At 41.7% G+C, this 25,816-nt stretch overlaps 1 protein-coding gene across 1 annotated transcript in view; it reads left to right on the top strand.

Annotated features, from left to right (window-relative positions):
* The window catches only part of STARD13 (StAR related lipid transfer domain containing 13), a gene marked incomplete at its 5' end in the record, with an annotated part of 340,009 nt that overhangs the window by 25,451 nt on the left and 288,742 nt on the right, over nucleotides 1–25,816 (top strand). Inside the window, one exon of the mRNA XM_080940965.1 lies at nucleotides 7,089–7,222. Within this exon, the coding sequence (XP_080797091.1) occupies nucleotides 7,193–7,222 (30 nt within the window). The remainder of the gene's footprint in view (nucleotides 1–7,088; nucleotides 7,223–25,816) is intronic.

Below are 25,816 nucleotides of genomic sequence, written 5' to 3'. Positions count from 1 at the left end.
TTCTGTGCTTCACAGTTGAATTCAGCAAACCTTGGCCATGCTAAATGCTAAACATGACACTGAAATGCTAGAATAAAAAACACTGGGGAGGGTGCGGGGGTGACTTTCCTCAAATGAACTTGTTCATGTTATCAAAAAGCATTCGAAGCATATCTGCAACAATTTTGTTGTCCCCATGATTCCTGTATGCGACTTGCTAGTGTTTGTCCTCTTGCTAATATTTATTTCATGCTAAAATCATTTTTTGAAACCTAAAATAAAATTTACTGTTGTAGAACAAGATGAAATTTGATTGTTTAACCTAGAGCAAAACTTAATAGGAAGAAGCTCCAAGACAGCATCTTCGTGGGTAATTACATTAATGACAAATCAGAGCTGTATGATGTGTGGTTCCACATAAAATAAAAAGTAGCAAAGGGGACTGGAAGTCTGCGGTGTTGGTGGCTAATAATACTATTACGGGTACCACTGGATTGACGGCCATTAAATATTAGGAGAAAGTTTGGTTTTAATTTTTACTGTATTTATCCAGGTGCTTTACCTGCATTACATACACATGTTTACCACATGTGTGCCCAGTGCCCTTGGAGGCTGGAAGAAGACAGCAGATCCCCTGGAACTGGTGTTATAGATGCTTGTGAGCTGCCTTGTAGGTGCTGGGACTTGAACCTGGGTCCTCTGGAAGAACACCCAGTGCTCTTAGTAACAGAGCCATATCTCCAGTGCCTTCTTTAAAGAGAGAAAACAGGCTATATTTCAGCTGTGTGTTTATTGAAAGAACTGCTGAATTTAATTGTCCCAGCCCAGATAGAAAAAGCTAAAGTTCCTTAAATACCAGAAACTTGGTGTCAGCACCGATCATGCCAACTCTGGTGTCCACTTCATTCCTCCCTCACCAAGGAGACATGTTAATTATGTAGTGAGTGTGGCCTGAGTAATAAACACCATTCTCAGAACCATAGGACACTCCCAATAAGAAGGCATGTTTCAGAACCAAAACCCAACTTTCCTTACTTTGGCATTTTGCTTTTAACTTTCATAATTAGTAGAATTAAATAAATAGAGCTTTTATAAAAAGGATACTTTTCACACTTACTGACCAGAAGTGGTTCAAATGGCATTGTCCCATTGACATTCCTGAAACATGCTCTGGAAACACACAACATATGCATATAGAATAATGGCAGCAGTTAATCATCATGTGTGCCGTATCCATGTGCAGCATATTCAACCTTTGAGTTACCAGTTCTTTATGACACTGTACTTTAGCAATCATGTCAGATCTTAACATACACACCTTAGGGATGAAGAATCGCCTAGAGTCCTTTTCCACTGTTTTCACCAGATGATCTAATTGCAGGTTTCCACAAAGCCCTAGCTGGGGTTTTAAGTCAACCTCAGCATGTTCCTTAAAGAGTTGCTCAGCCCCGCATTCCAATAATTTGTGTAGATTTTTTTCTGGCAATTATCTTGCCTTTCATAGTGTGCTTACATGGAGTGACGAAAACAAATATGCCTTTATTTCTCTGAATGGGGTTATTGTAGAGAAATATGGGAGCCATAAATAAGAGTGCAAAGGCCCCTTTGTCCCCAAAGCACAGTCATACTGAGGGCTGGACACAAGCGCCAGCTCCTCTGATAACAGAAAGAAAATGCCTTCTTATGCTCAAAGTAAAAACTGGTCTTGGTGCATTTGGGGGACTCTCCCCTTTCTAGAGCCTTTGAGGCACCTCTTTAGGTTACGCTATAGTTATAATTGAGCTATTTTAGAAAGAATAAATAAAAGTTTTCTCTGAATTTTCCCTTCAAGTTTTGTTTTGATTTTCTGCCAGAAACATGCATTTGCTAAGTGTACTAATGCGGAATTATTCAAAAATAATTTCTTCCAAGAGGCTTAAAAAAAAAAAAAAAACCTCAGCATTAAATTCAAATGAAGGTAGACTGAATGAAGCTTCTGCATAATGTTTCTTTTTATTTTTTATTATTGGCCAGTTAGACCCTAGTTCATGTAATACACTACTCATTTGGCTTTTCCTACTCTTTTTTCACACTTGGAAATTTAGAAAAAGGAGTCTTTGTATCAAGAGCAATACAGTTAAACTTTCTCTGATTTGTATGTTGGTTTAATAATTTTCTTACGGTAAAGAGTGTGAAAGGTGGAAGGCTATAACTTGTAAAATAACCAAAGAGCAGTAAGTTCCGTGGTCGTGTGAAAGTACACAGTCCTACTCCCATGGCTCTGATACTTTGAGTGACTATATTAAGAAGGTGAATTTGTCCAGAGATCACTGGGGCTTTATTATCTCTTTTAAAAGTTCAAAGACAACATAATGTCCCCTTCCTCTAAAGTAACCCTTTGCACTTCTCCCCCTCAAAATCGTGGTCTCCTTTTCTGTGGTTGCTATTGTTAAATAGCCACCTTTTAACGTTGGTTTAGCCATGTAGTCTATGTATAAAGGAACTATAATGAAAAATGAAATGGTTTTTCTCGTATGTGGTCTCAGTGGCAGACACGGAAAAATACAATAACAACATAAAATGTGTTGGTTTCAAATATCCTTAAAACAAGGATTCATGACAAGAGATTCTTTTAAAATGTTAAATTTCAAAGTCAACCTGTTAGGCTCCATTGAAAAGCAGACCAAGAGCTGCAGAAATGACTCAGATGCTGCTGTCCCAGGGGACCACTTACTGCTGCCTGAAAGCCCAGCTCTGAAGATACAGAGGCCTGGGACCCCACATACACATATGCATACACCCGCACACTAGTAGACTTTAAAAAAATATAGAAAGTCTTTTATGTCTTACTCCTTGTCCATAATTTCCCTTGCCTTGTGTAAAACATCCTTAACAGGGGTTGCGGCAGCTCTAGAGAGAAATACACACACACACACACACACACACACACGAACAGGCACACCACCCTCAAAGTTATGTGGCTCACATTACACTGGATTAAAGGAAGGCATTCCAAAGTCTGATATTTATGAAGCCTCCAGTTTTGTGGTAAGTGGTCTAGGTGGGACCTAAATTTGTGAAGCATTCTGTTCAAAGACAAACCTGATAATGATAGTGAAGTCGGTGCCTTAGTTAGTGCTTTACTGCTGTGAACAGACACCATGACCAAGACAAGTCTTATAAGGACAACATTTAATTGGGGCTGGATTACAGGTTCAGAGGTTCAGTCCATCATCATCAAGGCGGGAACATGGCAGCATCCAGACAGGCATGGTGCAGGAGGAGCTGAGAGTTCTACATCTTCATCTGAAGGCTGCTAGTGAAATACTGACTTCCTGGCAGCTTGGATGAAGGTCTTAAAGCCCATGCACACAGTGACACACCCGCTCCAACAGGGCCACACCCACTCCAACAGGGGCCACACCCACTCCAACAGGGCCACACCCTCTAATAGTGCCACTCCATGGGCCGAGCATATACAAACTGTCATATTCCACTCCCTGGCCCCCGTAGGCTTGTTGAAACATATGAGTCTATGGAGGCTATACTGTAATTCCCAACACAAGACAGGAAACCATCTGAGCAAACTCCAAACTCTGGGTCTCCATGACTGATATCAAAAATAGTCTTCAGATCTCCAACTCCTTTTTTTTTTTTTTTTTTTTTTTTTTTTTAAACTTTCTGTTGACTGCAACAAACTTCTTTCTCCTGTGATGGTACCACTCCCTGTTAGCAGCTTTCCTCAGCAGATATCTTATGGCTCTGGAATCTCGAAAATCTTGGGGTCTCTAAGGCAACTTCAATGTTACAGCTTCTTGTTTCAATGTCTGGGATATACACATGATCTTCTGGGCCCCTTCAAAGGGATGGCTTCACTTCTCCAGCTCTGCCCTTTGCGGCACTCTAACCTCAGGTTGATTCATTCCACTGCTGCTGCTGTTCTTGGTGATCATCCCAGTTACTGGCATCTCCAGTACAATGGGGTCTTACACTGCAACACAGCTTCACCAACAGCCTCTCACAGGCTCTCTTCATGGTGCCAAGCCTCAAATCCTTTGCATTACCCCTTCAGTCCTGGGCTGTCAACTACAACTGCACCTTCACCAACGGCTTCCATGGCCTCTCACAGTGCCACTGACTCCCTGGGCCAAGCATATACAAACCATCATAGTCAGTTTAGCAACAGTTGACTTCAGAGGGCTTTCTTACCCCCACGTTTCTATGGTGATATTATTATTTCATCTGCAGCTTATTAATTAATCACCAATTTAAAAATACATTAACAATGTAATGATTAAAGAAAGTATAGGACATGATCTTCCCTTGTAGGGTCTTTAATCATAACTGGAGAGAAAAAGCTGCTCATAAGACAATTCATAAAAAGTGTGCAGTAGCCTCATGTAACTTAGAGCATGGTAGCCAGTGTTTGTAAATGTGTGGTGTGTGCCTAGTGTTCACACACGCATCTCTGTTGTTCTGACTACTTGATAAGGCTGTCAATGAGAAAATAGCATTTGGGTGCTTTTCTATATCTCATTATTACAAAAATAATGTTTGGCAAAAGTATTTACAAAGGAGTAGAGCTAAGAACAAATTAAGAAAGGTTGGAATATTGGTGCCTATTATACATGCTTAATTTTTCCTTCCATCCATACATTCATCCATCCATACACCCCCCATACACACACACATACATACATACATACATACATACATACATACATACACCTGTTCATTCATCCACCAAGCATTGGTCAAGCATGTAGAAAATAAACATATCATTAAAAAAATTTATTTAGGAAGAAAGGGTTAGGTAGATACTAGCACAGGGTTTTAAAACAAAAGAATTTGCAAGATTAGTATGGGTGATGTACAAAAAAAAGAGCAAAAAATTATGTTCCTAGGAAAACCAAGAGTTCAAAGGGGATGGACCTCATACCAGTTATGAAGGAAGGACAGGTATATTCCAGGGGTAGGGAAAGGTGCATGGATTAGAAACCACATGCTCAGGGGTAAGAGTCTTCACTGGAGGTAGTGGAAACAGTGTGGGTTACATTTTCACTGAAGGGAGGATGCTAAAATATACAGAGACATTGCATAATTGTCAGTTGTATATTAAAATGCACACATTTTAGATGTTCCAGAATATTTCAAAATAAAATGCTTACCTATGTTTACTTTTCCAGTAGAGCTGGGTACTTGGTAATGCACCACCTAATTTTTAGCACATTTTTCTTATAATTTAAATATCTTAGAAAAATTCTAATCTCTTTTTATGAAAGTTATGGCTTAGTAAGAAAATTGCAATGTTGATTTCTTGTACTTCATTAACTGATTTCCTGGTGTGACTAAGTTGTAGATCTTGGGCTCTTATTTACATACATATATACATACAAACATACATACATACATATATACATACATACATACATACATCTATTATTATTAGTACAACCTTGGAGAATGGCTGAAGGAGAACATTTAATGACTTTTCCTGATGCTGATGCATCGATTAAAAGCATCAGGGATGAAGAAACATCACTTACATGGTATTTGCACTACAAAAACCAAGGAGCAGATAAAGACCCAGAAAAGAAATACATAAAAATTTAAAAATCCAAGGTTCTTCCCAAGGAACAGTGGGTACAGTACAGATTCCGAGTGGTAGGGACCCTTATAGAAGTAGTTACTGTCCATTAGTAATGGTATCCTCAAGATTGCTGAAAAGACCTTTCTTGGACTTGGCAAATTTAGGATTCTAGTTAAGTATGCTAATTTATTTTAATCATTTTGCTTGGATACCTAGCCTTCATAAATACAGTTTTATAATTTAGTCCAACACATGGTCTGAAATCATAGATCCTAAGATTAAGAGAACAGTGTAGAACTGAAGGAGCCACATTTTGTTACTTCCATTGTAATTGGTCAAGAGATAACAAAAATGTCAGTTCGTCAGAAGGAATAAGTTTGAGAAAGCTGTGCACTGAGAAACTCAGTGGCCATAGCAAATACTTAGCACAATGGAAAACTGATCAGAGATCACGCCCCAGGACTGTCGCACACTAATGGGACCCCATGTTCTGATTTGTTAAACAAGAATAGAAGATGTATGGGTACGGAATGGGCCGGTCAGTCTGGGAAGAGAAGGGGGAGGAGGATGGACATGATAAGAATAAATTCATGCAATTCTCAGAGCTAATAAATACATATTTTAAACAAAGAAAAATGCTTCAAGAGTATTTTTAACATGTCAGGTAATACATAAATTAATTGCCTTGATTTATCCTGATTACAATAATATTTTAGAACACTGCTCAATATCATATTATATGTTTGTATCTTTCAACTAAACATTAAACTAGCCTTTAAAATGCATAAAAATCACCTTAAGATTTCCTCTTTTTCTGTACAAGGACTGAACCCCAGGGCCTGGGAATACCCTCTATCTCTAAACTTTCTATAATCTCTTTTCAAATGTTTTATTTTGAGAGAGAGTTTCACTCAGTGCCCCATACTTTGTGATCCCTGGCAGGCCTCAAATTCACTCTCAAGCTGTCTCAACTTCAAAGCCAAACGGTGATGTAGCCCTATGCCAGGTCTGGTTCAATTTTGCTTTAACAGCTTTGTAAAATGTACCAATGTTGGACTATATTTTACCTTGATACAGTACCATCTTATTAAGCAAATCTTCTGATTTACTAGTATTAATCTCATCAAGCATCAGTGTTTAAAAACATTCTTAGTATTTAGGGCTTTTATCACATTTTAAACACTTGGTTATTTTTTTAACTCTACACATATGAGTGCTTGCTTGCATGTATATCTGGGCACCATGTTCCTGCAGTACTCATGAAGGCCAAAAGAAGGAGGCTGGACTCCCTGGAACTGTAGTTATAGACGGTTGATTGCGGCCACGTGGGTGCTAGAAACTGAACCCGGGTAATAAAGAGAACTGAGCAACAGACCGTTAAAGCCATCTCTCTAGCTCCAGTTTTTCCATTTTGCGTTAATTTTCAAAACCATTCTAATTCTGAAATGTATTTTTGTTGATATACAGTACTTTATTTACCTAAATTACCATGTAGGGATGCTTAGTTATACTTAAAACTTTTAAAATTATTTTTTTACAGAGTATTGTAAATGTGGAGAATATTACTTTGGAAAAAAAATCAAAGAAGGAATTTGTAGAAACAGCTCTGGAAACATCTAGAGTCTTCATGGTTTACCAAACCAAATGTCAACTGGAGTTTGGCTGAAGTCTAAGGTGGGTAACTTTTTTGCAGAATATGCTTCAGAGAGCATACTCCTTATAACTTCACGGCACCACCACTGAAATCAGCTCCACATTCATCTTTCTATTACTCTTCTTCTTCTTCTTCTTCTTCTTCTTCTTCTTCTTCTTCTTCTTCTTCTTCTTCTTCTTCTTCTTCTTCTTCTTCTTCTTCTTCTTCTTCTTCTTCTTCTTCATCTTCTTCTTCTTCATCTTCTTCTTCATCACCATCTTCTTCTTCTTTTTCTTCTCTTCCTTTTCCTCCTCCCCTCTTCCTCTTCTTCTGTTTCTTGGTTTTTAAATTTAACATTGAGATGGCCTTTTCTTATAAATTATAGTGTAAAAAATCTAACAAAACATGTTATTGTTGATTACTTATAAAACTGTAAATGTGCACTTTGCTGAAAGCATCAAAAGTGAAAGCATCAAAAGGTTAGTCTAATGTGATAGGTAGACTGTGGGATACATACATGAGAAACTAAGTATTGCCTTTGGCCTCCCACAATAAACAACGCCTCCAGATACAGTTGCTGCTGCATTTTCTGTTATATAAGACACCAGGAACTATTGACCATCCTTTCTCGTGCATCTGTTCATGTGTGCAGGTGCACATAAATGCATGTGTATGTGTCTGGAGGCCAGAGGTTGGTGGTAGTGTCTTCCTCAGCTGTGTTCCACTCTATTTTTTAGTCAGGGTCTCTCTTCTAACTTGGAACTCACCTGTTCAGCTAGATTAACGGCCCAAGAAAAGTCCTGAGGATCCTCCCTTTTCTCTGACTCCCCAGCGCTGGGATTGGAAGTGTATACTGGCAGAACCTCTTGTTTACACGCCATGGATCTGAATTTGGTTCCTGAACCATCTCCACAGCTCTGTGGCTAGCCTTTCTTATAGTTTTCATCTTTTAATTGGAGTTATAATTTCCAGATTGACTAATTAAGCTTTTTTCACTGAAAAAAAGCCAGAAAGTAGATTTTAGTAAGTCCTGACCAGTGTTGTATGTAGAAAGTTGTTCAATAACGATCTGTAAGGTTTTGTGAAGTTGCTTATGATTCTCGACTTCTGATAAATAAAAATATTGAGTTAACGCGAAGGTCGAACATTATACGTTCTCCTGACAGGGGACAAGAGAAACCCTGAAAATTATCTTCAGGGATGATTTAAGAGATCCCTTGCAAAAATAAAGATCGGAGTGAAGTTAAAGGAAACCAGTCATTCCATAGCGATGAGTTGTCCAGCAGTTTGTCAAGAGGTTTCTTGGCCTTCACAAGTAAATGTAGAAATAGCCTAACCTTACAGGAGCACTGAAGAAATGGAAGGAACCCAACTGCCCCACCTTCTGACCCCGAGGGACAGCTGGTTGTCTGGTTTACAAAGAAACCAGCACTCTGCTGATTCACTTTGCAGAAATCATGCCTAGAGCAAGGTTCAGAATATGAGTGGAGACCTCAGGTAGTCTAATGGAAACTGGCTCGCACACTACAATGAAAACTATGTCATAAGTCCTGGGGACTGGATGTTCCAGCAAGATGCTCACCTCTCCGCACCTACAGCGCATTTAATCCCTACAATAACTCTGTGTGGGATTGTTCCCTTCCTTTTCTAGAAAAACCTAATCCTCACAGCAACGTAGTCGAGTTTATGGGATAGGAACTAACCGCTGTGATCCTCATTTAGCAGATGAGAAACCAAGACTTAGTAAAGCTAAGCGTTTTGTGCTGAGCAGTTTGCACAGACAGATAGTGGGGTCCCAGAGGCTGCGGTGTGCGATCTCTCCCACACCCTCACACCGGCCCAAAGGGCGTGGGATTTTTCTGATGCCTCTTGACAAAGATAATGCATAATATGGTAAGAGAAACCAGCTTGAAAAGACCATGCATTTCCAGTGCCAAGAAATTTTGGCCAATTGGGAGAATAATTAAGAAAAAAAATGAGTCAGGCGAAGTCAAGGACAGGTAGGCAGGGCATAGATCTTCAGGGAATAATTGTCCAGTTGTGGAACGTGTCACACATTTCTCAGAATCGTCAGAGGGACCCAGATGTGAACGACCAGCTTTGGTGACCTTGATGCGCTAATGAAGGTTCATCATACAAAACAAATGTGTCACTCAGTTGGAAGAGAGCGGTGGTAAGGGGGGCTGAGTGTGCTTCTGGGAGCACGTGGGAAAGAACTGTAGCATCCTCTCAGTTTGCTGTGAACTTCAAAAAGGGCTTCTGAAATGTATAATTTACTTCTTAATGCTTTCTAAATTAAAAGGGAGAGACAACTAAGATGGCGTATTTTAAATATATTCACAGTGACTCCATGCTTCCTTTCTTCTTGTAAGAAGAATGAATGATACAGAATGTCAACTTTTACACTCAGTTTCCTTCTTGGAATTTTCCTGGCTCCAAAGAAAGCATTTACTGCACCTTCATTCTTTTTATTTAAACAAAAAATGAAAGTTAGAAAGGAGAAAGCCATTATCTTTTGTATGGTGGCATCCACTCCTCTCTGTCTCCTAAGGGAATGTAATTTATTAAAGAGGCACTTGGCACCTCTCCTAACCACTCTCCTAATAGCTTAAAAAGAAGAGAGAAAGAAAGAAAATGTTCCCTAACTTTTACAGTAAGCTCTTCATTATCTTGAGGCAGATAATTAATTCTTTCTAAATTAGCTAATTCAGGATTGGAGCGGTAACTTTATGGGTTATTATATAAAAATAAAAGGTTTTAAATTTCTTGACTCCTGAGCAAAACAAATAAAAGCTAGTCTTGTTTCTTAAGATGGGTTCTTGCTTTGTACCACTGAATGGCTTTCTGCCTGAGCCTTTGGAGTAGGGGATTGCAGGTGTGATCTTGTAATTAATTGAAAGCCGTGCCAGGTTCTCAATCTTGATACAAGTAAAGGAAATTGTGTGTTTGTGTGTGTGTGTGTGTGTGTGTGTGTGTGTGTGTGTGTGTACATGCATGCATGCATACATACATACATACATACATACATACACACACAATTATATTCACAGACAGACATGGGAATCTATGTGACTTATGCCAATATTTTTCTCTTCTCTGTTTATCACCAGTATGTGTCCTGAGCATCTTGCCAAGACTGCCACCTGTAAGCAGGCAGCAGGCAGCAGGCAGGTAGGCAGTCTTTTGGCAAATGAACATTTTCAGTGTGGTTCTGCCTGTGGATCTTTGAAGATCTGGTTCCTGAGAGGTTCCTTGCCTGTTTCTCCTACTTCAAAGATAACTTCTTATGAATAAGCTCATTTCTGGTTTCTCTGGCCCCACATAAGCTCAAGGCCTTTCTAAGAGAGAAGATTGCTACTGCCTAATTTTTTTTTTCAAGAGAGGAAACATTTTTTTCTCTTTCAGTAATTTACATCAGCTTGTTCCTATGGCTGTTAGGATCTGAGCCTAGGTTCCGGAAGCCCTAACAAGTTAGGCTTGGCCACCCATCCTCAACAAGCCAATTAAAAGGAAAAATAATAGTGAAAAGCAGAAAAGGGAGATTTATTCAGTGTGTCAATGCATTAGGAAGAGGACCAAAGCCGTTCCGCCCCCTACCCCCAGCCCTGCACAGGTCTGTCTCTGGAGCTTGGACATGAGTCTAGTGTTTAAAGAGAGGCCCAAAGGAGGAAGACACACATGTCCTTAGAATATCTTAGTCCTGGCCAGGGTGATTGCAAGCCTCATGTGAGCTCACCTGTGTGTATAACTGCCATTTCCTTATGTTCTCCGCAATGTGTCTGATGTATAGAACGCACTGTCCTGCAGGGTATGTGGGTCTGATGTATAGAATTCACTGATCTGTAAGGCATGGCTTGATGGTCACTGACTTGTGTTTCTGGATGTAACCATGGCTGCCTGTCAACAAAGGGCTCCTTATTCCTTCCTAAGCAGTGCTGTTCTCAGTGGAGAGGATGGAGGTCACGGTGTTCAGCCTTTACCACTTGTACTAGTCAGAATCCTGTTACCATCCCACAACCACCAACTTCAGAAAGAAGGAAGGCTTGCTTAAGGTGTGTTAGTCCGCTGGACTACATGAATCTTTGCCTTATAGACAAAAGAGAGGTGGAAAGGCAGAGCCTGGGGTCCTAACATTCCCTTCCAGGGCACACCCTCCCAAAATGACTATTAGTCTCCCCACCCCCACCCCATGAGGCCTTACATTTTAAAGTGTTCAGCCACCTCCTGGGCACCACATCCTGGAGGCCAAGTCTTCAATATACAAATCACTTTTTTTGTATATTGAAGAGCATTTTTCCCAGGCCTGTTCTTATTCAGACTTCAATATACTTTCAGTAGAACATGTCTAAAGTTAAGACCTTCTGTTTCTAGTTTTCAACACTCTTTATGTCATTGAAGCACGGTGGCCGGTGAATAAATGAGAAACTGGCCTTAAACACTTCTGCCAAGCAAATGCTTCAGTACAGGTGACAGCCTAGAGATATCATGTGCCATGTGTGCCCTGCTTTTCCAGATGGGACAAAGGTATCTGCTGCTCACCAATGTGTGAGTCCTGAAGGGACATCAGACAAGTCATGTTCAAGTCTCTGGGAAGTACATTACGTGGGCTGTTATAGGCTGTAAAATGGCTGACAGTCCAGACCATGTTGACAGAAACAAAAGAAAGTCCAAGGTTTGTGCTTTGTGGTGTGTGTGTGTGTATGTGTGTGTGTGTGTGTGTGTGTGTGTGTGTGTGTGTGTGTGTATGTACAGGTATATGTGTACAGAGAGGCCACAGATCAATATAGGGTATCTTTCTGAGTGGATCTCTGTTGAAATAATTTTTAGTGAATAAATTCTGGCATGGGGTTGCTTTCCATCTCAGTGGTTTATGCTCCTAAATAAAAGACACACACACACACACACACACACACACACACACACACACACACACATACACACACACATACACACACAAATACACACATAGACACACACACACAAGCACACACACAGACACACACACAGAGAGACACACATACACACAGAGACACATACACACGCATACACACACACACACACACACACACACACCACTTATTCCTTAAGCAGCACAATACCTGGGCAATTGCCTAGCCTCCATGGTGCTAGAATCAATTTCCCACTGATAATTTTGAGTCACTGCTTACTAATTTTTATGTTCTATCTTGACTGCTCTTGACCCAGTTGAGCAGCCCTCTGGGCCCCCTCACATGGCCGCCCTGCTCCTCTCTCCTGTCCACACTCAGCATAGCATCTCTCTCTTCCTTCTCTTCCTTACAATCCCAAGTCCAGGAAACCTAAAACCCTGTCCTTCTCTTCTCCCCAGCTATTGGCTGCTGGCATCTTTATTTACCAGAACTAATTGGCGACAGGTTCCCAGAAGCTATGTGTAGACCCCTCTCGTGCAAACTAATTTGGGGAGCCCCATTAGCATTAGAACACAAGCAGTTACAGATCTCCTCTATACTTTTAGAGACAGGGTCTCTCAGTGAACCTGGTGTTCACTGATCTAGCTAGGCTGGTAGTTGCAACCCTGAGAGATCTTTCAGTTTCTGCCTCCCAGCACTGGGATTACAGGGACCTGTTGCCATGTCTGGGATCCAAACTAGGTCCTCATGATCACCCAGCAAGCACTTTATGTACTGAGCCATCTCCCTAGCCTTCCTGACCTTGTGAATGTTTGAATCACAGAAGCCAAAGCCAAGGGAGTTCCAGCTGAGAATGTGAAGATGCCACTCTGGCCTGGCCCCGTATCCTTGACTTGGAAGAGCAACTCTGGCTCAGAGTCAGGACAGTGACTCATGAGTAGGTTTGGACTGACGTTCTGTTGACCGGCTCATGAGGATGGAGTGGGTAGGGCCGGGTGAAATGGGGAGCAGTGTGCCAGGCAGAGAAGACAGGTAGAGTGTGGAGTACCTTCTAGAACCCGCATCTGCACTCGTGCTCCTGAGCCCTGCACTTCCATCTGCTTTGCTGGCATCCCTAAGAACACGATGTGATGACCTCAGCTCGAGTCTTCTCCTGATTCAGCTAAAGTTGCCTTCAGCCAACTCATCATTCAACCCCCAAACTGGGGGGGCACCCCTTAAACGTGTGTTACTAAACCCATCTCATGCTCATTTCTAAAACCTCATCTTCTGTTAATTCCATCCTTTGGTGACCTTACTGACACGGCCTTGGCCCAGGCGCCTGCTACCTTGGCGTTGCGGCTCATTAAAGTAGTCTTACAGCACATGGCATGCACAAATCCCTCTAGCACTTGGAAGATGAGGAAGAACACTGAGGAGTCCACAGTGATTTTGATGCCCGCCTGGGTTATATATATAGGATCTGATCCTGTGTCTTTTCTATGAAAAAAAAACATCCTTCCATGTCATTACATTGCCTTTGGTGGAAAATCAGATTGACTCAGACCACACTGATTTGGATCCTTAGGTATTTTGGGCCTTCTCCTCACCACCCACCTTCGATGGCTGTAACCATTTTGTTCCATGCCTGCCAGCTATTTCACATTGTTGTCTTAATATACTGACCAGTTATTAGCATGGAAAATAACTTGATTCAGCAAGGTCATGCTGATCGCATATCCTGTTATGAGGTTCCACAAAGCCTTACAGAGGACCCATCAGATCAAAGGTCGACATGAACTGTTACGTCTAAAATGACTTGAGTCAGAGCCAGCTACCAGGCAGCCCTTCCTGCACCGGTGCATGGGTTCACTGTGATTTTTTTGCTGCTTTAGCCTTTGTAAGCCGGCCCTGAGAAATGTCCAGGGTCCTAGCTGAGCCTTCAAATTCTGATCTGAGGCCCCAATCAATCAGACTTAGGGTGTGCACTCAATAAGCTATCCCTGTCTGGCCGGTATTAGTGTTTGTATGGTTTGTGGGACATCTCTTAGACCACAACACTATTTACTCAACCTCCTCCTATTTCCATCAGTTTTACACCTTTGACCTGACACTCCTCATCTTCCCTCTGCCTCACTGTACCTCATTGGCAAGGCTCAGCTTAAATGTCTAGAACTTCCGGATGCTTGACCTATTTATTCTCTAACCCAGGACTTGGGCAACAAGCTACCCTGCCTCCTCTCCTGACAGCGTTGCATTCTTTGGCTCCTCTGAAGTAAGAAAGAAGTTTCCTCCCTCCACAGAGCGTCTAAGGGATTTCATTAGAGACTGTAAGAAGCAGAAGATGAAGGGGAAAGATCTCACAAACTGCTCTTCTATCAGAACTTCTCATTTTTTTCCCTCCAATGCTATTGGAGGAAGATTAGACAGAGAGGGACAGGTCTTCAGCGATGATTTTCTGTACTCTGGAGGTCTCCTCTGTCTAGGGAATTTCCTGGAATTCAATGAGAGATGGCAAGGAAGCGTTCGGGCTTATTCTCTTGCTTGGTGATGAAACAGGAAGCTAGAGATTTGGCAAAGGATATTGTGTCTTAAGTACAAACAAGAGAAGCAGACCCAGAAGTAGGCAGGAAGAAGCAGGGGGAAGCCTTGGGTTTTGTTGCCCTGTGAGGATCTCCTGTCTCCTGTTCAGTCTTTCTTCTCATTTCCCATACTTTAAGCACATTAGTCCCTGCCCAGACTCTCTAATCCGGGAATTCAGATGATATGTGCGTGGTCAAATGGCCAAATCACTGAGGAAGAGTGAAACACATCTCCTCAGCAGGGGAAGCAGGGTTGCTCTGGCTACCAGGTAAAGTAGAGGTACTCATGGAATGTTTCTGTGCCTACAGGATGACCCAGGAGTCCTAGGCAGGGACCAACTCTGTTTCTCTAAAAGGCCACCATCTTCAAGGACAAAATGTCATACCTGATATTATACTCTATGATCAAATCATGATCAGCTGTTCTAGAGCATTCTGACTCTTCTGCCTGTTGCCTGCAGATTTTGAGACTATTGCCGTAACGAATATGCACTGAGCCACAGCTGTGTGAAACAATATAACATCTGTTTCAGGAACACAGCCCACTTGTACTGCGTGATCAAAGATAGGCAGCCACAAGCCTCATAGGGCCTCTGTACTAGGTATGTTTTCCCTTGAACTCAGCCCAGCTGCCAAGCATACTTTTCCTCTGAATTATTAAAAAGAATCCCAAACATATCAGAAAATTCAAATTTTCAAAGATTTTGTTACATAAAAATTATTTATGTATTTCTCCCTCCCCCCGTGTGTGTGTGTGTGTGTGTGTGTGGTGATTGGTTGAGTGGGGTTCTTGTCCCACGTGCTTACAGAAGTCAGAAGACAACTAATAGGAGTCAGTTCTCTCGTACCACATGGTACCGAGACAGACTCACATTATGAGGCTTGGCAACAGGCATCTTTGCCCACCGAGCCTTCTTGGCAGACCTATCTGAAGAGCAAAAGGCTTTCATTCTTGTTTGGTTTCTATTTCTTGCTGATTGTACAGTTTTCCTCTGTCTTTGACTAAATAGCAGCACCGACTGTAATAAATTCTCCACACCCAAGACTTGTGCAGCACCTGCCTAAACCCAAAGACAGGCTGCAAACAGCAACTGGAAAAGATGGAATATCTCTGAGAAGACATATGCAGGCTTACAATAAAGTGGGGAATATATTCTCAGTGACTTTGCTATATATTAGAGTCAGCTTACAGAAATGTACTGAATACATGCTCTGCTTGGAACCTCTCGAGAGTTACTGATCTGTTGTTGGGGTCCTCAGTGTAGAACTTACAAACGTTATGAATAAGTTACCCAAGAAGATTGGAGAAACGGTTTGCTGGAGTTTCGAGTTTCTTCACTGTTCATCTTCTGGGTTAGAAAGCTGGACCAATGATTAAGAACATTTGGGCGACTGTCGAACAATATTTTCTCTGGCTTTTGAATTAGGCATCATTAAAACAATTTTTATTGGTATTTTATTTATTTACATTTTAAATGTTGTCCCCCTTCCTGATTTTCAATCCAAAAACTCCCCATCCAATTCCCTGTCTCCTTTGCCTCTATGAGGGTACTCCCACCCCTGCCCCCCACATACACCCATCCATTCACTTCCTGCTGCTCTAGAATCCCATTACAATGGGGTATCAAACCTCCACAGGACCAAGAGCTTCCCCTCTCACTGATGCTAGATAAGGCCATCCTCTGCTACATATCTAGCTGGAGCCACGGGTCCCTCCATGTGTACTCTTTGGTTGATGGAAGCTCAGGATGGTCTGGTTAGTTGATATTGTTGTTCTTCCCATGGGGTTACAGTCCCCTTCAGCTCCTTCAGTACTCCCCCTAACTCCATCATTGGGGTCCCTGCCCTCAGTCTGATGGTTGGCTTGAACACCTGCATCTGTATTGGTCAGGCTCTGACAGAGCCTCTCAGGGGACAGCTACACCAGGATCTTGTTAGCAAGTGCTTCTTGGCATCAGCAGTAGTGTCTGGGGTTGGTGTCTGCAGATGGGATGGGTCTTTATGTGGGGCAGTCTCTGGATGGTCTTTCCTTCAGTCTCTGCTCCACTCTTTGTCCCTGCATTTCCTTTAGATAGGAACAATTCTGGCTTAATTTTTTTGAGATGGGTTGGTGTCCCCATCCCTCAACTGGGGGGGGGGGTTCTTTCCTATCTACTGGAAATGATCTCTACATGTTCTCCCTCCGCTTTGTTGGATATTTCGGCTAAAATCATCCCTGTTGGGTCCTGGGAATGTCTAGCTCCCTGGCATCTGGGACTTTCTAGTGGCTACCCCCAATTCCCTATCCTCCACTGCTACATATCTTTGTTCAATGTCCTGACCCTCAGTATTTTCACAGTGGTTCACACTGAGTGGGCAGAACTGCTAATCTACTGTGAGTTATTTCTCACCTCACCCAAATTGCCTGAGGCAAAGGGAGCTTTTTCTTCACCATAGTCCAGACCAGGAGACCATAATTGCTGTTCTACTCTCTCTCCCTCCTCTGAGCAGCAATCTTTCTAGTTTTCAAATGAAAGACCCCGCTCTACTAGCATACATAATTATCACATAGAATAATGATTTTTATGTCAGTTTGACACAATCTAAAACCATCTAAGAGAAAGGAAACTCAATTGAAAAAAAATAAAAAAGCTCTCACAAGATAGACTGGGGCTGGAGAGATGGCTCAAAGGTTAAGAGTACTGACTGCTCTTCCAGAGGTCCTGAGTTCAAATCCCAGCAACCACATGATGGCTCACAGCCACCTGTAATGGGATCCAATGCCCTCTTCTGGTGTGTCTGAAGACAGCTACAGTGTACTTATCTATACAAAATAAATAAGTGACTCTTAATATATATGTGTGTGTGTGTGTGTGTGTGTGTGTGTGTGTGTGTATTGATGGGGCTGTAAGCAAGCCTATAGGGCATTTTGATATTAGTGGTTGTGGGGGAGGGGCCAGCCCATTGTGGGTGGGGCCACCCATGGCCTGGTTGTCCTGGGTTCTATAAGCTGGCTGAGCATGCTTACTGAGCAGTAACCAATCCTCCGTGGCCTCTGTGTCAGCCTCTGTCTTCAGGTTTCTCCATAGGATTAGTGTCTGCCTTGGTTTCCTTCCATAGATTGTGATTCAGGAAGCAAAACAAATCCTTTCCTCCCCAAGTTACCTTTGGCCATGGCATTCATCACAGCAATAGTAACCCTAACTAAGACAAACGGCTTTTATTACCACGTTTTCATATTTACTCCCATTACTCTTCATTGCCCTCCTCCACCATTGTGTTTTATAAAAATATAAAGAGAGAAGGAACATGTTTGGTGGAAGTGCAGTCAGTTGCAGGAGAAGGGGTGCCTCTGCAGGCCCATGTTGAGGTACCCCTGGACCAGGCACACAAAGGTATAGTAAAGAGTAGAGTTTATTCAGGGCATGGGGAGGAGAGTTGAGGGGGTAGAGACAGGGAAAGGCAGAGAAAGGGGGGGAGAGGACTAGAGGTGGGCCTTGAGCACACAGCGGGGGTAGGAGGGAGAGGGAATGGAGAGGAGGGGGAGCAGGATAAAGGAGCAAGAACAGGAGAGCAAGAGAGAGAGGAGGGGGCAAGTAGCCCCTTTTATAGTGAGCCTGGCATACCTGGCTGTTACCAGGTAACTGTGGGGCGGAGCCTAGACTAAATGCCAACATCCACCCCTGCTGATATTCCTCTTCCCAAATAGTTCTAATTGTTGTGTATGTGGTTTGTTTGGCTGGTTTGCTTTTTTTTTTTTTTTTTTAAGTGTGTGTTTATGGGAGGAGGGGTAACTCCATGAGTTTATTTAGGGCTGTTTACAGGATGGAGGGTTTTACTGGTCCCCACACCCCCAGGATCGAGTTAGCAGAATGGTCATCCCACTGAAAAAACAGAGCTCTCTCCCACAGACACTACTGACCACAGATTCTCCAGAGATGGGCCACAAGAGCCGCAGCACAGAAGCTTAGTGGGTGTAGTCATACACACCATTTTACTCTACTCCTGGTGGAAAGCTGAGAGGTGCCTCTGTGTAAAGCAAATTCTGAACTTTTCGTCTTCCAAATAAAATGCCTCCCGAGGGCTGACACAGATTGGTTTAGTCCCTAAAAAATTAGCCTGGTGGAGTAAGCGAGCAGCAGCGGCATCTAGGCAGCCTTCCAAGCCTTTATTTTGAAAGGGGATTGCTGAAGCCCTTAAGTTAGAGGCAGAAAGGCAATTTGGTAGAATAAATCCAAATCCGCACTAATGTGTAAATTAGCAAAAAGCTCTTTAACACTCAGAAGCATTTGCATTCTGGAAAGACTGGGTGTTGATTCTAATAAGTCCATGGGGAGAGTTAATCCTGGAGATATTATAACACCTATGGGGCAAAATAAAACAAATCAAACAATGGTCCCCAAAAGTGTTCCGGACACAGCAAGCAAAACAAAGGCTGATCGGCCCCAGCTGGAGTTTGGGGCTTGCTAAGTGGCCCTAATTATTTTCAGGCTTCTGTGCTTCCTACTTCCGGTCCCCATCTAAGTCTCTTTAAACTCAGTGTATTTTCTTTACATAATGAATCCCAGGGCTACAACTTGAGGATGGAGGAGAAGAATGAGACACACACACACACACACACACACACACACACAGAGAGAGAGAGAGAGAGAGAGAGAGAGAGAGAGAGAGAGAGAGAGAGTGTGTTTACATTCATTTCTCTACCAAAATATCAGTAGTATAAAATAACAGTGGACCACATTTGAGAGATAAATTGAGCCACTGAGCCATTGATCTAAGCACTTTAAACGGTATCCAATCCCATTGCTCCCTTGGGCTAAGTTGATATTAGTTGTGAACTCCCTTTATTGGTTGTGAACTCCCTTCAGGGAAACACACCCTGTCTCACCATCCATTTTTATTAACTGCATTCTCAGAGTACCTTTACATGTTCCCTTGAATTCCATTCCACTTCATGTGGAAGTGTCTCCCTGGGTACAATTATCCAGGAAGCCAAGTGTGCTCTCCAAGGCAAGCGAGAATATTTGGGAATACTCCAACCCTACTCTGCCTTTTTTCAAGTCCTCAGAGAACCAGGAAAACATTTTCTATATTCCAGTGGAATAATTCTGGGACCAGCAAGCTTCCCGTGAGTGGTACCAATCACTCTTTGTGAGCTGAGAATTTTTTTATTTTTCAGATAGAAATCTTCAAAGGGTACCAGTACCATGGGTAATGCTAATTCCCACTGTGAAAATAACGTAAACCAGGGGATGTGGAATTCATTTGGGAGTGGGATAGAATCTCTGATGAAGACCTGGGATTCAGAGTTTAAGGCACTGTGTCAGCACTACCCATGTGAGTTCAAGTAGAGCTACTCATGTTACTGAAAAAATTCTAGCACACACATTTTTTAAAAAGGCTAGTTAGGGTGGCACACCTCTGTGATTCAAGATGACATTCAAGAATTAGGAGTTCAAGGCCTGCTTATTTTTGTCTCTGAAAAAGAAAAAAGAAAAAGAAAAGACAATGTGAAATAAAAGTTATAACTTCACCAAACAACTACACAGAAGTATCAATAAGATACTTTCTTTTCTAATTCCAAGACTTCACAGTTGGATGTGTGTTCAGCACATCCCAAGCTTTCCATAGCCACATGTAGCAAATGCAAGGGAGAAGCTCTCTGGGATAACAAAGGAAGGGAGGTTTCACAGGGATCCAAGACATCTATTCTCCCAGAGTATCAGGGCGGACATTTCAAAAGTATGAGAAGGTTGGCAAGATGGTTCAGCCTATAAAGGTGCTGAGTCCCACATGGGGAAAGGAGAGATCTAATTCCCAAAAGTTGTCTCTACATGTGCACCTACCTACACATGCACATACACAATGAATAAATGTGATCAAAGAAACTAAAGGACATAATAGAATTGGAAAGACTTGCCTAAGTTTGGGGTGACTTCTAAGGATGATGCCCATACAGAATTTACTGAGGAGGACTCAGGTAGACATAAGCTAGTCAAGTCTTATTAAAAGACAAATGTGGAATTAACTAAATGAATAGTCTTGGTTTTCTCAAGTAAGAAAAACAGCTCCAACCTGGAACAGGAGAGGAATAAAGGTGAAAGCCAACCATGACTCTCACCCCCATAAATGTGGAACCCTAAAGGGAAAGGCAGATTCAGAAGTCAATATGCAGAGTGACTTTCTGGTTTAAGCCAGCTCCCAGCCACTGTTCTGCCAGCAAAGGGCTTTGGCACATAAAGTGCTTTGTTAACTGTCAGGCTCATAAACATTCATGGGTTGTTGGTTAAAGAAAGTGAAGTGAAAAGAGCTATGGGAGGAAATCCCTCATCTCAGAGCATCATTAATGTTGGAAACTTGACCCCTCAGTGAGAGAAGGAGACATAGTGGACACCCAGGAGGTCTGTCTTCCTTTGGGGGGGGGCAATCAGATTCTTTTATCAAAATTTTTAAATCTGTCTCATTTGCTATATATTTAACATGAGCAGAGGTTATGTTCCATAATTAGGGTTTTGTTATTATTTTACCACAAGTATGGGCTTCCAGTGGCTTCATAGATGTAAAAATGGTTCTTCTTGGGCATGCCACCCAGAGATTGGCAGACAATTTAAAATTAAGTTTCCCCAATTGTGCCATCACCACCAAGGAGATGGGACACTCTCTGTGCCATATTCTGTGAAAACATGTTAATTTCAGGCTGGAGTTTTTATGTCCCCACTTCTCACTGCCCCCAAAGGCTTTTTTCTACTCTTCATCTGTGTGCGTGTGTATGCGTGTATATTTGTGTATGCATGTGTGTGTGTGTATGTATGTGTATTTATGTATGTGTATGTGTGTATGTATGTGTGTATGTGTATGCATGTGTGTATATATGCATGTGTGTGTATGTGTATATGTGTGTGCATGTGTGTATGTGTATGCATGTGTGTGTATATGCATGTGTGTATGTGTATATGTGTGTGCAGGTGTGTGTATGTGTGTGTATTTATGTGTGTGTGTGTGTATGTGTGTGCGCACCGGCTTTCGCTTCATTTTTCAAGGCATTTGTGAATGCCCCTCAAGGCAACTATTTTGGCTCTATCTTTTTCTATGACTATTGTTTACATGGGAAAAAAACTACTTCTTGGGAGTAGTGTAGGAAGACACAAAAGCATTTTTACACTAAAATAAAAAGTTATTTGATGATACAGCCTATAAATCAGTGTGCTCAAACTTCCGTGGATAGCAGACTCCTCGATATCCCATGGAAACAGAAGGCTTCATTAAAGAAGGTTTCCCCACATAAAGATTCCCTATCAACTCCATGGTGGCCTTGCCAGGCCACGGGAGAGATCACATTCTCCTAATACCAAAAACCAAAGCCAGAACACCTGAGTTACCTGGCCAATGGCCCACAGTCGACACCTAACATGACCATCCCCCAGTGTTCGGGTCTCTATTATTCACAAGTGGAAGCAATGACTTTCACTACAGCCTCCCTTTATGGCTGTGCTCCCACTTCCAGAAACTGCAACTCCTACAATTCTCAAGCATAGTAAGTCACAAGGTCTTTATGCTCCAGGAATCGTGGTGGGGGTAGGGCATGTGGACCTTGGATTTGTTGGGTACGTGGTGGCAGGCACCGGTGTTTCTTTCTGTCTTGTTTTTAATGGTCCAGGTGGGACTTTATGGTCTTACCTATCACTGTTCACCATCGTGATGCACAAAAATACCCCAAACACACTGAGGCAGACTGAGTGTTACACCAGCCCCTTTGTCTAATCCAGCTCCAGGCTGTTCCAACGTGCCCTCAGAATTCACCCACAAATCCCCAAGAAGGGAAAGTGCCCTCTGCCGTAGCCCACACCCAGAACCCAGCTTCCCTGTTCTGTGTGCTGTTGAACAGTGCCCTCATGAAAGTCCTTAGGAAATGCTTTTGTTTCATTGCTTTCTCTTCTGGTCTCCTCTTCCAGCAACCATAAAACCAGACAACCTGGGTCCTCCCAACGACCCAGAGTTCAAACACAGGTGACCTTCTTTAGAATGAATTCTTTTTCTGGATATCTTTAACTATCCAGCCACAGACTCTGCTGGGCCCACCTTGCCTATCCTTCCACTTTGGACACCAGAGAAAGCTGGATGCTATGTGTATTTTCTACAAACATCATTGAGTTATTCAACAGAGGTAGCTGTTGTGTTCTTCTGGTGGAGATTCCTAAACTAAAAACTCTGGAGCCTGGTTGACTTCAACAACAGCAATGGATGGATCCCTACCTCTGTAGGCTGGAAGTCTGAGAGCAAGGTATAAGGATTGGTTCCTTCTGAGGAGTAAGACAGACTTCTCCCTGAATTCTTCTCCTAGCTTCTGTAGCTCCCAGGCAACCCCCATCAGTCCCTGGCTCATGGGATCAACCTGTAGATTTCTGCCACTCTTCCTGTGTGTGGTTTTCTCTTTAGTATTCTCTTGATGTGAGCACTAGTCATACTGGATTAGGAGCCTACTTTAGGATGACTAGTATTAGTGGGTGACAATGGTTCATTTGCAAGTTAAGTTTGCATTTGGAGTGCTTGTGGTTAGGATTTTAATGCACAGATTTTGAGATGGAACCAAAACTGTTCTTCCTGTCCTTCCCCTGGGGAGACAAGTACCAGCAGGGATGTGAAGATTGGAATACTAAATGTGTCCTGTCATAGCATTAAGAGGACCCTAGCCAGCTGGGAGGCCATATTCTTGGTGGGAGACATTGGTCAGGACTTTCCATCGTGTATAATGTGGTCCAGTGACAGATGTGAATGTAGTAAGGAAAAAACCAAACAAAATTATAGAGGTAAATAAACTTATGAATGGAGAAAGTACATTTAATTAAAACCTCAGGTCACCCTAGAAAAGTTGACAGGATCAAAGTGATTCAACATGGAAATAAACCTCTCAGTAGGTATCATAACCAGAAGGCAGTGCAGAAGTCCAGGCAGCTGGGAACATCTGGGCTACAATCGAAGGTAAAGGAGGAAAACAACCCTTTAAAAACAGCAGCAAAATCTTTTGTTTTGTTCTAACTATTGTTTAAGAGGTTCCTAGAGGTTACTGTCTGAAGGCTCATATGGTACATATCATTCTTCAGGTAAAATTTTGATTCCTAGAGTAAACTAATACTCTAATGAGAACTTTTTATGTAGTTCCTTCAGTTCTTAGTTGCCTCTGATTGATCTTAGTGATTAATTGATGGTAGTTGCTTGTGAGGTTTGAATTACCAGTGGTTTTTATGCACACACACACACACACACACACACACACACACACACACACACACACACGATCTTGAAATCCAATGTGCAGCCACCGTCAACCCTAGCCTCCAATATGCTAGCACTATAGCTGTGTATCACTGTTCTGATTCATGGTGGAATTTTAACTATAAGCCTTGTGAACCATCTTACTGTTATGATGAATAATCTCAAGAGACCGGAGACCTTCCCTCTAAGCCATTGGTCTCAACCTTCCTAAAACTATGGCCTTCTAATATAGTTCCAAACGTTGCAGTGACTCCCAAATATGAAATTATTTGTAATTTTGCTAGTGTTATGAACCATAATGTCAATACCTGATGTGTAGGATATCTGATACGTGACCCCACAGGGGTCGTGACCCCACAGGGGTCGTGACCCATGGGTTGAGAACCACTGCTCTGGAATATACTCTCCAGAAGATGCTCAAATACCAAGCTTCAGCACTGAAAAAGAATCAGAAAGTCTGTGTGTTCTACATTACACCAAAGTCTTCCTCCAAATTGCCTTGATACAAGTTTTGTGAAGGGTCAGCTTTTAGTATGTCATTAAAAAAAAAAAAAAAGCAGCCTTTGTGTGTTCTTGTGACACTTTTGTTTAAGGATCTTGACTCTACTGCATGAAGATCGAGGTAGACTTTACTGTCAGAAGATGGATCACCCAGTGAAGCCTTTCTTTTAAGATAAGCACCACAGAACTCTTTCGTATCCATGTTGGTGTTTTATTTCAGCAGATGAAGAAAAATTCTCTGATGCACTGGACTGGAAACCCAAGCTGAGACTTACATACAACTTCTTTTTTTTATAATTATATATTTTTATCTTTTATTTTCTTACAATTTTATTTTTTTTTTAAAGGAGGGATACATATACAGATTTTTAAAGGCATTTTGGCATAACATTATATGAATATTTTTATTAATACTTAATTCTTTTAGAGGTTTGATAGCATGCATTGAAATCCCACTAGTTACCATAAGCATAAAGTACATGTAGGACAGAACATAACATGGAAACAGATTTCTTGTTGAGTATAGATTAAGCATAATAATCTCTGGATACCAAAGATTGCCACAAGGCTATTATCTTAGCTCTTGGATTATTAATGATTTAAGGACCAGGTGTACCACACTCTGAGAGGGTGCTATACATTTATTTTTTTCCTGAGAAGGACTGAGGCTTTCATTTTTTTTTTTTTTTTTTTTTTTTTTGGCCTTTGTTTTTCTTGAGCTTCATATAGCCTGTGAGTTGTTTCTGGGGTGTTCAGAGCTTTCTGGGGTTAGTATACAATTATCAGTGACTGCATATTATGTCTGTTCTTCTGTGACTGGGTTACCTCACTCAGGATGATATTCTTTAGATGCATCCATTTTCTTAAGAATTTCGTAAACTCATTGTTTCTGATAGCTGAGTAGTACTCCATTGTGTAAATATACCACAATTTTTATATCCATTCATCTACTGAAGGACATCTTGGTTCTTTCCAACTTCTGGCTATTATAAATAGGGCTGCTATGAACATTGTGGTGCATGTATCTTTGTTGTATGTTGGAGTGTCCCTGGGGTATATGCACAGAAGTAGAATAGCTGGGTCTTCAGGTTAGTACTATGTCCAATTTTCTGAGGTACATTTAACTTCTGATCCCGTTCAGATCTTTTCATTTTTATTTTATCACATGGTACTTTTAAGAAATGTAGAACTCATTAAACGTAAATTGGATATCAATACAAAGGATAAATGATGGTGCCTCATCCTTTGGTCCAAGCAAATTACTTCCTAATTCCGATCTTCACGCTGTTGCCATGGTTTCATGCTATTTCAGGCTACAGTGATTTCCCCCAATCAGTTCTTTTTTTCTTCTTAGTCTTATTTTATTTTATTTATTTTTTAAAAAGATTCATTTATTCATATGAGTACACTGTTCCTGTCTTCAGACACACCA

The sequence above is a fragment of the Micromys minutus genome (assembly GCF_963924665.1).
Source record: "Micromys minutus genome assembly, chromosome: 29".
Taxonomy (NCBI): domain Eukaryota; kingdom Metazoa; phylum Chordata; class Mammalia; order Rodentia; family Muridae; genus Micromys; species Micromys minutus.
Note: the sequence above shows the minus strand (reverse complement) of the source record. Positions and strands in the feature narration are given on the sequence as shown.